The 14,390-nt window shown below is 39.5% G+C and overlaps 1 protein-coding gene across 4 annotated transcripts in view; it reads right to left on the bottom strand.

Moving 5' to 3' along the window:
* Nucleotides 1-2,186: 2,186 nt before the first annotated feature.
* Nucleotides 2,187-14,390, bottom strand: part of LOC135464581 (voltage-dependent L-type calcium channel subunit beta-1-like) — a 68,265-nt gene continuing 56,061 nt past the window's right edge. For 3 of the 4 annotated variants that reach the window (XM_064742017.1, XM_064742019.1, XM_064742020.1), the window contains 6 exons: nt 11,718-11,851; nt 11,042-11,181; nt 9,540-9,646; nt 8,159-8,310; nt 7,774-7,869; nt 2,187-5,109 (listed from right to left, as the gene is read on the bottom strand). In XM_064742017.1, the coding sequence (XP_064598087.1) occupies nt 4,549-5,109; nt 7,774-7,869; nt 8,159-8,310; nt 9,540-9,646; nt 11,042-11,181; nt 11,718-11,851 (1,190 nt within the window). In that variant the 3' untranslated portion in view covers nt 2,187-4,548. The remainder of the gene's footprint in view (nt 5,110-7,773; nt 7,870-8,158; nt 8,311-9,539; nt 9,647-11,041; nt 11,182-11,717; nt 11,852-14,390) is intronic. The other variant, XM_064742018.1, reaches the window with a different exon arrangement.

Genomic DNA, 14,390 nt, shown 5'->3' with positions numbered 1-14,390 from the left:
GAGTTTATGAAAATTTATGAAGTTTTATTTGATAACAGATGAAAACTCGAAATACAAACTGATCATATTGCACTATATAAAGAGAAAAACATTAAACAAATATTGCACCTATATTGAAATATTTTGCAACAACAGAAAATAAACTCGAATAAAATATTGTCTGGGAAAGGTCAAAATAAGACACAGAACGAAGATACTTAATTTCAACTCAAACTACAACTGTTTTGATTATTCTCAAAAACAAAAAAGCGAAAGTCTTTAAAATATGGAATATATTCCATAGGAACAATATTGCTACCGTACCAAAATTCAGTTCCACTAAAACTGGACCACATGTATACCGAGTAAAACGACCAGCGTGCTGAAGGGGTGAAAAACTAATATAAGGGAGGTAACTCAGTAAAGACAGAACTTGTACATGAATGACCAAATTCTCCTGTAATTGACATGTATCAGTCCTACGTGTTGGTATTAAATCAGACCTTCGGCAACGTCCGTTCCGCCAGCCACTGATTTTCTCTAAAAGATAAGTCTTCTAACAACCATGATCCCAACCATGGCCTGTATTCACTAATGATCTGATGAAATGCACTTATAATTAATAGTCTTTATAGTGAGGTTCTACTGCTGGTTCTGGAGGTCCTCAACCTTTGCTTGCCGACTTGCGTAAGAACATGTTGTAGGGCCGATATCCGTATTCCCGAGAATGTCAACAGTTACCTCCCTTCCAAGTATCCCCTTGTTTTTACCTTGTGACGAGAAAATCTTTACCCTGTCATCTCAACAGCTCTGAGATTCTATCCACCACTAGACAGTTTCTCACAAATCAGTACGCTCTAACAAATAGCTCAGTGTAGATACAAGCTTCTAGATACATATAGTATCCATTTTGGTGCCTTTTCCAAGAGAATAGGAGGGTTAAAAGTCAAAAACACTTGTCACGTCATGTAAATGCTATGTACATTCCTTTTCTCACTATTCGCAAAAAACCCCAGAACACACCCAGAAATTCATTCACTCTCTCACCCACAAACTCCTCCACCCACCCACGTGCGTACACTGATTTGCATACTCAATTGGGCCTATAGAAAGGGAAGATGTTGAAAATGCAAATCTGAAATTCCTATCTACATGTATTTTAGTCACAAAATGTGCTGTTCACACCACAACTGGAACACAGGTGAAGGCGTCACTAATAATTGAGAGAAAAAAGAATGCGAAGGAAATAAGGAAAAAAAATAAAACCAGATATTCTGTTGGGTGCTCAAAAAAGATCAAATCTACCCACCAGCCCAGCCTTTGTAGTCATGGGGGATATCAGGAGATATACCAATATATACTTGCTAGTTTAGACCTGCCCAAATATTTAACACTAAAACCAAAGCTAAACTGATCACCATCAGTAAACTGAAGGAGAAAATTGAGAAATTCAAGCAGTATTTATCAAAGCCCAATCAGGTTATTGGTATGGTGTTTTCCAAATTTTATGGTCATGATATATTTAATTTGTGGGAATCATGTCCACAATCAATAAAATTAAGAAAAAAAATCGAGGAACTGTCTTAAAAATTCCAACAGATCATTATCATGTTGACATTAGTACCAAATTTGAACTAGTTAAGTTTGTAAGTTTTGAAGAGTTCCTAAAGACCATTGGGCAGCTATGCACCCATGCACTCGCGCACACCCACTGACCAACAGGTACAAGTCGTCTCAGATGCATTTACAACGGAAGCATCACCAACAGAAACTGAAGAGGAAATTCCAATACTGGGAAATCTTGGAAATCTCAAAGTATCACACGCCCAGTTTCTAAAAAGTTTGATCTCCCTGGTAACCTGTTACACAACACAGGATTTTGAGCAATCATAACGCTTTTAAAAACATGGGCTTCGTGCTAGTATATATATATATATATATACATATATACCTAAGTACTAAAGAAAAAGCAAACAGGCTATGTACAAGTGAGGAGTGAATTATCGTGTGCGAGGAGAGAGGTGGAAAAACTGGAGGTGCACCTATCTCCATGTCTGAATGTGTAAGGGTGCCCATTTGAAACAGCTGGGGCTTTCGGTGCATCGTGAGGATTAACAAAGCATCCATCACAATATTTGTAAAACAATAATTTGATAAAATTGATATTTGATAATCGGATATATATTTATATATATGTATATATATATATAATTATATATATATGTAGTCCAGTTGAAACGAAAACATCACAATGACTTCACACGTGGCCAGTATTTTTTTTTTCGAAGGGCTGGTGTCACAACAAGCGGAAAACTGAGTATCCGTGATTATCCGGTGAGTAGTGTAGCACCAGATCCGGTGAATAACAAGGAGATCCGGTGAGTTGTTTTGGATCACCCACGAACGCTTGGAAGTTACCCGCTAAATGAAGAACGGAACCCGAATCTGGTGGCTGGTTATAATGAACAGAATTCTCATGCTCCAAAGGTCAAATGTGGTCAATTTCACAAGAAACATTTGGTAAGCCAAAGAATTTTCCCCTTCGTCTGGAACACGATCAAAATTTCACTGCACAACTCCTAAAGAAACGCACATAAACTGGAGGCATTCCGCCGGGGTTGACTCTGGGGTCTGCATGGCGATCAAGTTTTCACTGCAGAGCTCACTGAACCTGAGGCTTTCATGTACTACCTCCATGAAAAGCTTGCAGATTTTCTTTTCTGGACTGAGTTTTTAATACCATCCATGGACAACAGCTTTGTATCACATTTCCAAACTGTCCAGAAGGTCATATTCACACAGCTATACAGGGACAAATCTTCCACAGGCAAGTGACACACAGATCCGCTGGCAGTTTTCAGAAGGGGCTGATGTAAATGTACTTATACCTGTATCACTGGGTGTAGCGGGTAAAATCCCAGCGCTACTATATGACCACTGCTGCTTGAATCTGACAATACTCTGGCCAGTAATTCCCTTCCTTTCGGTTCTCTTTCAGAGGGTGAGAAGCTTGAACATCTATGGTGTGATCTGCAGGTCTGATCAGAATAAAATACAACAATAAATCCAAACAAGACGTAACAGCGTTGGAAGGATCCAGAAGTCCTTTGGTTCTCATCTCATTTTATAAATAGAGAGTTTATGTTTTGGCATATTCCGGCAAACAGAATTCTCCAACTGAGTGGGTTAAGTTGAGACTGTACTCTATACATCGACTCAGGGCACGCTTGTGTCAACCAACTTTTGAACAGCAACTTCATCCATAATGCACTGGAAGTTTACAGCAGTTGAAAACTTTCACTGCAGCAAAGCTGTTTCTGAATGGTTGAGACTGTGTAACAATTGCGGACAGCATGTTTATGTCTTTTCCTCCAATTCATCCTTTAGTGTAGATTTTTTAAGCCACGGCTGTTGATGATTTAGCTCCATTTTAAACTGATCAAACGCTGCAGTCATGACAAGGTCTAGGCTTACCGCCCTGTGGAAAACACCTTGTATTCAGATGTTCAATCATCAGTTGTCAAATTGTCCAGCCACTGTGATCTTGGCATCCTCACTCAGGGACAAGCCCCTACTCAAGCTGACCAAACACTACAATTATCACAAACAGTCCAAACTCTTTCAGATGTCATTCAAGAACAAACGCGATATAAGGTGCTTGATCACTCATCAAAATGTTCACGCCAATTCAGTTGATGTTACATTTATGCAGCTGTTAGATTTTGATCTGCTCAAGGAAGTCAGTGGTTGAATGCAATTTGGATTGGAATGTTTCCATGAAAGTTTTGTTGACATTCCATATCCAGTTCCATGAGAAAGACTGCCATCCCTGACGAAGGTCTTGCAACAATCTAGAGCTTGTTACCATGGAAACTGCTTTTCTTTTCCCAGCTTTGTGTCAAGCCTTATTATCAAGCAGTCAGAACAAGAAATTTGCTCTTCTTGTTTTCCTTTTCAAAACAAATAAAGTTTCCACGGAAGTTGCATCTCTTGCCAGGTTCTTAAAGAGCTTGCCATTATTTCCATACTTCTTGAACCTTTACTATGAAAGTTTCTCTTTTTTAAAAAAAAGAGAAATTATTCCATCAAAGTCTAGGGTTATGGAAACTTTCCTCGGGAGATTCTCAAACTGTTGTCCTGAGAACGCAAAACTTTCAATGGCTTCGGTCAAACCTTGCAGGCACAGCAAAATCTTATTGGTTGATTTTTTTTCTTTTCAGAAATGCAACTCGCTATCAGATTTCCAGCAGGCAGCTCAGATTGCCTATGAAGCAAAAGATCTGTTGCTTGGAGACTGTTCTGATTTGCTGTACATGTACGTTGCCAAAGATCCAAACAGAGTCCTTTTGAAAGGATTACTGTCATTTTGTTGTGGCATTTTCTAGATCACAATGAGATTCTCTCTTTCTCTGTCTCTTTTCTATCATTTGCCCCAAAACAGGGGCACACTTGACAGTCACCATCATGATGATAGTAGTATTAAGTTAACATTAAAATCACCCAACAAGAAAATGTCAAGATCAGCCATATGAGAGTATCGTCAGTATATGCCTAAAGTTTTCACGGTCGCTAGATGTCTATACTGCCCTGTTTGATTGGAGGATAACGAGAGCTCCGTGGAGGCGGAGAGTCCGCACTATCATCAAACCTATCGTGTCCATGGTAACGCTCAGACCGACTCCGCCCTATGCCGTAATCTCGATTGTCCCGGCCAATATAGTCCTTGGGCTGGTCATACAGGTAGTCCTTAGAACGTTCATAATCCCGACCGCCTCGGTCGTAGTCACGCTTCTCATGGAGCCGCTCTCGCGTCGGGCTCATGTCTTGATGTCGGCCATGATCTGAGTCGTCATGGCGATCTGGTGAGTCAAGGTTCCCTCGATCGACGCTCTGCGGCCGTGGCGAGGAGGGAACGGGGAAGTGTCGACTCAGCAGATGAGGGGTCGTGGGCAGGGCACCCAGAGCATTCTGGTGTTTCGGGGACTGGTTTGTGCTAGGCGGGTGCGTCGCTCTCCAGTACGCCTCAAGGAATTCCGCCAGGTGTTCGCATGCGTCCTCAAGCTGGTTTTCTTCCAGAATAACATCGAACAACTCCTGTGAAGACGACATTGACACGGTTGAGGCGGTCATCTATGGGAGGTCAAAAGGGCATAGAGAAATAGGCCTTTAATGAAACGTGCAACATGAGCAAACCCAAAACAAAAGCATTGGTCCACATAGCAGCAAAAAGAAAAAAAACAAGTGAGACTGAACGGTGTGACATGGGCACACTCGAAACAAAAGGTTTTAACAAAAATTTTTTCAGCAAAAATACACTTAATTTTCCAGTTTTCTTTCAAGAAGGGTAATCAGGTTTTCTAAAAAATATTTTTTGGATGGAATATCAGTTAAACAGTAGTTATCACAAGTTTACATCAGCATACTGTAAATGTTCTCACACTGTAAATGTTCTCACACTGTAAATGTTCTCACACTGTTAAGCACCAATGGGTGCGATATACTTTTAGCTTTTGCTACACAAAAAAGTGTAAAAACTCTGGAACACCTGTTCCTACTCTTGTGTTCATGAAATTTCTTTAAAAAATTGCAAAACTTTTGGACACAGTTTTTAGTTGTGAGTGATTATAATTGTTTGTATTTGTTGTATTTTTCTGTAAAATGTCACCAGTTCATCTCACTCCAAGATTTAATAAGTCTGATCCAAAATTTATGCCTCTGAAAAATCCTAGGTTCTTTTCATATCTTAAGCAGAGATGAACTGCTTTTTGCAGTGTAAGTTTTCGGATTAAGAATTTCTCCAGAAACATACTCCTGCAAAATCAGTCTTGAAATTTCACTTGAACACTTGATAATGGTGAGTTTGGTTGCTTTTGCAAAACAACCAAACCATATCAGTTTGCCAATATTTTCCTATATGATAAGCCAGTTAGAATTTAGAAACTGACTATTGTACCAACAAGTTTGCAAAATTTTCTTAATTTTATAGGCTTTGTTGCCAATTGGGCAACATACACCTAAAAAGTCTGTTATGCTTTCCTAAAAGACAGGCTTCTGTTGCAAGTTGTGCCATGTACATGTAAGAAGCTGGCAATACTTTCCAAAAAGACAGGCTTTTGTTACAATTCATACCATGTAACAAGCTTGCTGCACATTCAAAGTTGTCAAATAGGAAGAAAATATGATTCATTTTAATAATATTCAAAGAATATACAAGCTTTCCAGAGGCAGAAATTTAGGATCATAAGAGTATGCGAGAAAATGTCCCAATGTTAAAAGTGCAAAAACACATATTGGCATATAAGTTAACAGAGTTACTACAAACACAAAACTGTAGTAAAATAGCCAGTAGCCATAAAACCAACGAAAAAAATTCAAGTGCACCTTAAAACCAATGTTTAAAATACAAATGGAAAAGGCACTGTAAGTGGCAAAGGGTTACAGATTCTCTTAAAATCATTGTTGCTTCAAACCCAAATCAATGGACATTCTACTTCATAAGAGGTAGCAAGGTTTAGAATCAAGCGTTTCCAAAAAACAAAAAAAAACAACAACAATGTAAAAAACACTATTAAAGACTAAAGAAAAAACATGGAAGGGTTATTTCAGGTTAACACATTAAAGTCCCATGCACAGGTACCAATGAAAAAAGCAGAAGTACTTCCAATGACCTTGACCTTGCCCAGATGAAATGAAAACCATTATTCATTTATTTATTTATCCAACTGGTGTTCATGATTTGGCTCAAGAGTTTTCACTTTTGTAACGGTGGTGAGGTTTATGGGTTGAGGAAGCCAAAATGCCCAGAGGAAACAGGAGTGTCCAGAGCATTCCAGAGTGCCCAGAGGATACCGGAGTACCCAGAGTAAACCATCAACCTTCGGCAGGTACCTAGCAAACCTTCGGACTAATAGTTGAAGCCAAAATAGCAATATTTGAATATAATATTCAAACATGAGACCTTGTCCATGGGCTTGGTATGCATCTGTTACTGGAACATGTTACATTCATTTCACACGTCTTGGAAATTAGCCAGATTTCATAAAGAGGAAACTACAGTTTAGAGGATACCGATGTACCTCATTGCATACCTGACCTGTTAAGAAACCTCTGACAGCTTTGTGGTCAGATTAGTGGACTTATTTATGTGACTAGTGTTTTACGCCGTACTCAAGAATATTTCACTTATACGACGACGGCCAGCATTATGGTGGGAGGAAACCGTACTGAGGAAACTCACAACCATCTGCAGGTTGTTGCTAGACCTTCACATGTGCAATTGCAGAAGAATCCAGCATGAGCTGGACTTAAACTCGGTGTAACAACATTGGTAAGAGGCTTCTAGGTCATTGCGCTGTCCTAGCGTCCTTACCACCGAGCCACGGAGGTCCCTTAACAGGGAGGACGAAACCTTTGTATCTCATTGCATATCTAACACCAGTGGAGGAGCCAAAAGAAAGGGGAATAACCCTGGACTCACTGATGGCATTAAGTGAGGATGTTTAGAAAGAAATTTAATTTCTAGAGAGTAAAATATGACATTAAAAGTGAGACATTTATCAGTAAACCAGTGACATAATTGATTATACTCATTACATTGCTTAATTTGATGCTTTTAGGAGCAAAATTATATTTTGCAAATAAGTTAAAAAATGTGCAATAATGTTCTCATTATTCCTTGAAACAATGTTGAACCTTAAAGAAAATTAGACACAAGAGTGTTGCACATTGGAAAAAAAAAATCCACTTGGATGGAGCTGGGTTTGAACTGCCAGACTGCCGGTGTGCATATCTTACCATTCCACATTGGGCCAGTTTGTCTGCAGCAACCAGCTGAACATTCATGTTCCTGCTCTGTGATTTACCTCGGGATTTTATTAATCGCTGCAACACCTACAAGGAGACGGGAAATTGCGTTAAAAAAAAATCCTCCTATAACAAAAGATCTAACCCTACCTAAATGATTACAATCATTTTCGATGTTTTCATATAACAAAGCCTGACCAGTTAACATTAGAAGGCCCCCCAGTCACTGGTGATATCTACAGATTCCTCAAGATACACCAAGATCCCCAACAACGTATTGTACGCATGATTGTTAAAAAATATACGACTATTACCCGCATTTTTTTGCTTGCAGGTTGACTGGGCGCTGAGGTATCTGAGGCTCTGGGGTACTTACCTTTGGAGAGGAGATTTTCACATAAACTACAATGGGAGCTAACGACGTCTTGGCAAGCTGTGAAGGGTGGTTGATAGTGTCACAGTCCAACACAACCAGCTGGAGCGTGCGCGCTATCTCAAATATCCTCTCTATTTCTTGTTGGACCTCAGCTAAAAACAAAACCACAAACGAATGTAGAACAGCGTGTCATTTCCAAATATGCATAAAAATTAACCTTTGCTAAACATATACATTTTCCCAAGCAACACAGAGACTGAATTTTTTATTTAATTCGATAGTTGCTCAATGCTTCTCTCAAGAGTATAGGAAGACGGAGTGGATGAAGACATTCAAGTTGGAACTCTTTGTCATCAAAGGTAAAAACAGTCCTACTGTGCCCAGTGAACAGTAAAAAATGTTAGGCAACCTTGTTGAAATTGATTTACTAATCACCTGCCTCACTTTTTACAGACGCCCATGTTACAGTGAATAGGATCAAAAATAGATGTGTAACATTTTTGACAGGTCATATGATATAGTTGGACCTTCAATTATATAAGAGTTCGAACTTGAAACTCACATATTGAGTTTCACTAAGTATCAGACTCTGTAAACGGCCATGTAGGTATCGTTGGCCGCTTATTGTCAATAGAAGGCCCTCTAGATGTCAGTTCTCAAAACTGATGAGTCCGTCAATATTAATAATTACAGTCATATTGATAGCCCAGATTAAATCACTGCCCTTCCCCCCTCGACACCTGCCAAAACTCCTAAAGCGTCATTCAAACCTGTTGGGGCTGGAGTAATAAACACAGGCAACTTAATGGGCAGGGGGCAGGGGGCAGGGGCCAGGGGACAGGCTCCAGGGGCCTGGGGCCATTGACTAAAGCAGACTTCTTTTTGGCCATTTGAGCTATTAAGTTACGAAGAGCCTTTAAAAGACAAAAAATCAGCTGGATTTTTAGGCACTGCACAATGGTGAGCTTAAAGAGGCTATACTGAAGATTTTTGGCAAAACAATCCCCATTTACTTATCAAATAAAATTTTCTGTCTTTACCAAAAATAGTTCAAATTCTTGCCTTTCAGTAAGTATCAGATTCATACCTGTTCCATTTATAGTGTAACAATGATTCTAAAGTTGGACAAATTTATAATACGACCTACTTTATAAAGATGAGGAGATTCATTACCATTTGTGGATGATAAAACATTCACAGACAAGGCTGATATTCTGTGGAAAGTAATTATTTGAGCCATTATTTTAGAATAGCTCAAATTCCATTGGATTTTTGCTAATCAATTTTTTACAATAAATCTTCAGTGTAGTATGTTTAAACACATGTAAGTTTAAGTGGCTCAGCCAACCAGGAAAGGTTCCACGTTAAGAAGCAGACTTACCTAATCCTGATGCCCTACTGTTGGGTAACAACGCCTTCTTACTGGGGTTATTCAGTAATGAGCGCTTCGCTAGCGAGATATCCGCCGTCACACGGGTTATAATTATTCTGAAAGACAAAAACACCGACATAGACACAACGGGATAATGTGATGCATGTAACTCTGGTAGGGCCAAAATTAAAATATTACATATTTGATGTTATACAACCATCCCTTCAAAAAGGCCCAGATCAGAATTCTTTCTTCGGTTTTTATACAGGTGACGAGCATTCTTTTGAAAATCCGGTCTAAGGATGGCTGATATTTACTCATACAGGGAGGTGCTGCCATCCTCAGCCCGGACGACGTGTGCACCCGATTATGACATTATATCTGTATTCAGCTACCCCATCAGCAAATCTCGCTGCATACGCAATACTTAATATCCCCCCCTGCCCACCCCACTGTTGAACAAAGCTGGCCTTATACATGCCACCCTCTGACGGGTATACTTATCCCATATCCGTAGCTGTACTTATCCCATATCCGTAGCTGTACTTATCCCATATCCGCAGCTGTATTTATCCCATATCCGTAGTTATACTTATCCCATATCCGTAGAACGAAATACCTGTGAAGTGTTGTCTACTTCACTGAACTGATGACCAGTGTCCTTGTGTCTCCATAGAGATTCGAGATTTCAGATTAATTACTCATTTTGTCAGATAATCATTGTAAGATGTTCCCATGAAATCTTGTAAACATCACAGCTGTTTAAATTTATTTTGAGAATTGCCAAATATTGGTTGTTATAATTTAGCACTGTGTTCTGATCAATGTTGACATGGTTGAGGAAGTTTCTGATCAAACTTGTGACCTACCTACACTTTGTTTTGTGATAACGAGCTTGTAACATCAAACAAATAACATTTCAATTTTGGCCTAGTGGTATCTACAACATTCAAGTACCACCTAAAGCCCAAGCTTGCATACATACAACTTTTGATTTACAACGTACGTAACATATATGCAAATGAGTTTTCACCTTCTTTCACCTGATTTTGGCAGCAATTTTTTTAAAGTTTTCTTCACATTCAAAGACAAACCCATTACGCATTGCAGAATATTGTCAGCCAGTCATGCCAATACCACTATAACAGAATAAGATTGTCTCAAAGGCAGAAAGTAATTTGCTTTCAGGAAAACCTAAAAACTATCGCCACTCAATTTTTACTCACAATATTACAGAGAAACATTGATTTATTTATTTATTTATTTGATTGGTCTTTTATGCCGTACTCAAGAATTTTTCACTTATACAACTGCGACCAGCATTATGGCACGAGGAAACCGGGCACAGCCCAGGATGAAACCCACAACCATCCGCAGGTTGCTGTCAGACCTTCCCAGGTACGACTGGAGAGGAAGCCAGCATGAGCTGGACGAAAAAACACTGAAGCACTGCCAAAAAAAAATACACTGAGTGAAAATATTGTTTCTGGCCTATTTTCTGCCATACTAACCGTCCTTCAAATTTATGTTTGAGGAAGTCGAAGAGCGCCTTCTGCATCATGTCAGTTACTTCATAGCCTTTGAGAGAAGGACCTATTAATACTACTGGTCGCATGGAAGGCACGACTTCATACGGGGGAACATTTTCAGACTGAAACAAACAAACAACAACATAAATATCCCTGGACTATTACTGGATGCATGTCATGTGTCCATTAACCCAGCCAAATCTTTGTGCAAAAATCCACTTATAATCTGTAAAAATGATACTTCTCAATGAAGGCAATGAATTTTTTGTCATTATTATATAGAGAAGAAATTATATAGATTTCACAGGAAAATTTGAAGTGGCCCTACAAAGCAGAAAAATCAATCAGAATCAAGTATTATGTTTCACTGGAAAAATGCTGAAGTTTAGGTGACATACCGTGATCAACTAGAAAAAAATGGACAAATGGTATTTCACACAATTTGTACCTCTCAACAAATTACATTGCGTGAATGTGGCTTAAGATACAGGTTGTCCTGTTTTTTTCTGACTATAGTCCAATTCCTCAAGTTCAGTGACAAATTCATATGACAAATTGCATCGTGTGAATGTGGTTTCTCGCAATCATCCATAAAACATTGTTGACAATCAGTTACCAAAAATTAAAAACACCTCTGACAGAGGATGGTGAGATTTACCTTTTTGAAGAAGGGTTTCCTCTTCTCCTTGGCAGGTGGTGTGGTGCTTGTGCTGGTCTTGGTTTTGGGGTTGCCTATGCTATCACTATCTTCTCCTACATTACTGTCTATCCCATTCTGATCCCCTTCAACACCTGTTAACGAGGACAGAGAATACAAGTGAGGTGTGCAGGTGAGAAAAGGTAACTGAACTTTTTAAAGGCTTAACTGTGAAGAGTGGCAGACTGTTTTAAATCGATATACTGTAAATCTTCAACCTTTTCAACCACTAAACCACTTTTTTCAGTGAAGTTTATGCCAACAATTATTTTGAAAAAAAAAAGTTAGTTTATGTCACTAAAGAAGCAAGCATCATAAAACTGCAAATTATTTCTCTACACCCTATAGATCTCTCAAAATGTTTCAAAATATTGGTTGCAGAGGTGGTTGAAAAGGTTGAAGAATCATGGTAGTACATACAAGTATATATCACTGTAACTCTTCAACCTTTTCACATGTTTGTAAGGTGTTTCTTTAAGCGTATTCTAGAGGCATTAGTCCGTGCACACTGATCAACTTATGTTTTTTATGAAGCCAATCCAACCAATGTTGGATCTTTATCAAATGAAAAATGTCCATATATTGCACTGAAACTTGCTCTTTTATACGTGAAAAAGTTGAGAAATTAGGGTAACAGCTGCTTTCAGTCCACTCCTTTTATACATGTAGAATTAGAACAGGTGCGTGTACACAGACTATGTCTTCTTGGGGCAGGGAGAGTCGCCGCCACAGTGCTGCTGCCACTGAAGTATCATGCAGGAGACACAAGACAAGACACCTCACCCAGTCCCACTATACTGACACCAGGCCAACCAGTCATGTTTCCTTGCTCCAACCCTCCTAGCTCTGAATGCCGAGCGCCGAGTGAGACAACAACAACAAGCAACATTTGTGAAGCCTTTGGAATGACCCGACCCGGGTTTGATCCCGGGATCTCCCGACTTCAAGGCAGACACTCTAACCATTAGACTAACAAAGCAGTTCTTATCTGATAGTTTACAAACATCAAAAATTGTTTATGGATAACACCTTCAGTTATATACTGACAACAATGTTTCAGTGTGGATTCTAATACCATTTATATGAGTGAGTGAGTGAATGAGTGAGTGCTTGCAGTTCAACGTTGTACTTGACAATTTTTCAGTCATATGACGACGAAGGAATCCTTAAGGTGCACGTGATATGCCTCCTTGTTGCAGAACGGATTTCCACCGCTCATTTATCTAGTGCAGCTTCACTGAGAAGACTTACAGAAGGCAAGTACGCCACCCCGCCTGAGCCATTTTACTTATACGGGTCAACCAGTCACTGCACTATCCCCGTAACGCTGAACGCCAAACGAGGAAGCTACAACTTCCCCTTTTAAAGTCTTAGGTGTGACCCGACCCAGGATTGACCCTGGATCTACCGTGCCCGAAGCGGAGACTCTACCAGCCGTGCTCTCGGGGCCGATGCCATTTATACGAAGTCACCAATGAAAATCATCATCATCAATCATTAAGGTTATCATCCAAAGGCATGTATCTGACTTGTAACCAACGTCTAAATGCCACTCAAAGAAACCTGACTGAAGTTTTAATGCTGTATTCAAGAGTTTGTATTTATATGATATCCATCAAGTTTAAATCCACGGAGGAACTGCAGCCCACCACACGGTACTGGACAAACCTCCTGATTTCAGGACACAGCTGAATTAAAGAGGTGGATCCAAGCCTACAACCTGTATTGGTCAGAGGCTGGTCGGCAGTGACAAAGAAAGGTAGGTGAAATTATGCTACTGTGTATCCTACTTTCGAGATCATTATTGTGCATTTAAAAGCATCCTGAGAGAATCATGTATACCAGTACAACTATATAGGTGCGTGAAGCATGTATACAGGGGAAAGTCATCCTGAGAAAATCATGTATACCAGTACAACTATATAGGTACGGGAAGCATGTATACAGGGGAAAGTCATCCTGAGAGAATCATGTATACCAGTACAACTATATAGGTACGTGAAGCATGTATACAAGGGAAAGTCATCCTGAGAAAATCATGTATACCAGTACAACTATATAGGTACGTGAAGCATGTATACAGGGGAAAGTCATCCTGAGAAAATCATGTATACCAGTACAACTATATAGGTGCGTGAAGCATGTATACAAGGGAAAGTCATCCTGAGAGAATCATGTATACCAGTACAACTATATAGGTGCGTGAAGCATGTATACAAGGGAAAGTCATCCTGAGAGAATCATGTATACCAGTACAACTATATAGGTACGTGAAGCATGTATACAAGGGAAAGTCATCCTGAGAAAATCATGTATACCAGTACAACTATATAGGTGCGTGAAGCATGTATACAAGGGAAAGTCATCCTGAGAGAATCATGTATACCAGTATAACTATATAGGTACAGGAAGCATGTATACAGGGGAAAGTCATCCTGAGAAAATCATGTATACCAGTACAACTATATAGGTGCGTGAAGCATGTATACAGGGGAAAGTCATCCTGAGAAAATCATGTATACCAGTACAACTATATAGGTACAGGAAGCATGTATACAGGGGAAAGTCATCCTGAGAAAATCATGTATACCAGTACAACTATATAGGTACAGGAAGCATGTATACAGGGGAAAG

This window comes from Liolophura sinensis, chromosome 4, assembly GCF_032854445.1.
Source record: "Liolophura sinensis isolate JHLJ2023 chromosome 4, CUHK_Ljap_v2, whole genome shotgun sequence".
Classification (NCBI taxonomy): domain Eukaryota; kingdom Metazoa; phylum Mollusca; class Polyplacophora; order Chitonida; family Chitonidae; genus Liolophura; species Liolophura sinensis.
Note: the sequence above shows the minus strand (reverse complement) of the source record. Positions and strands in the feature narration are given on the sequence as shown.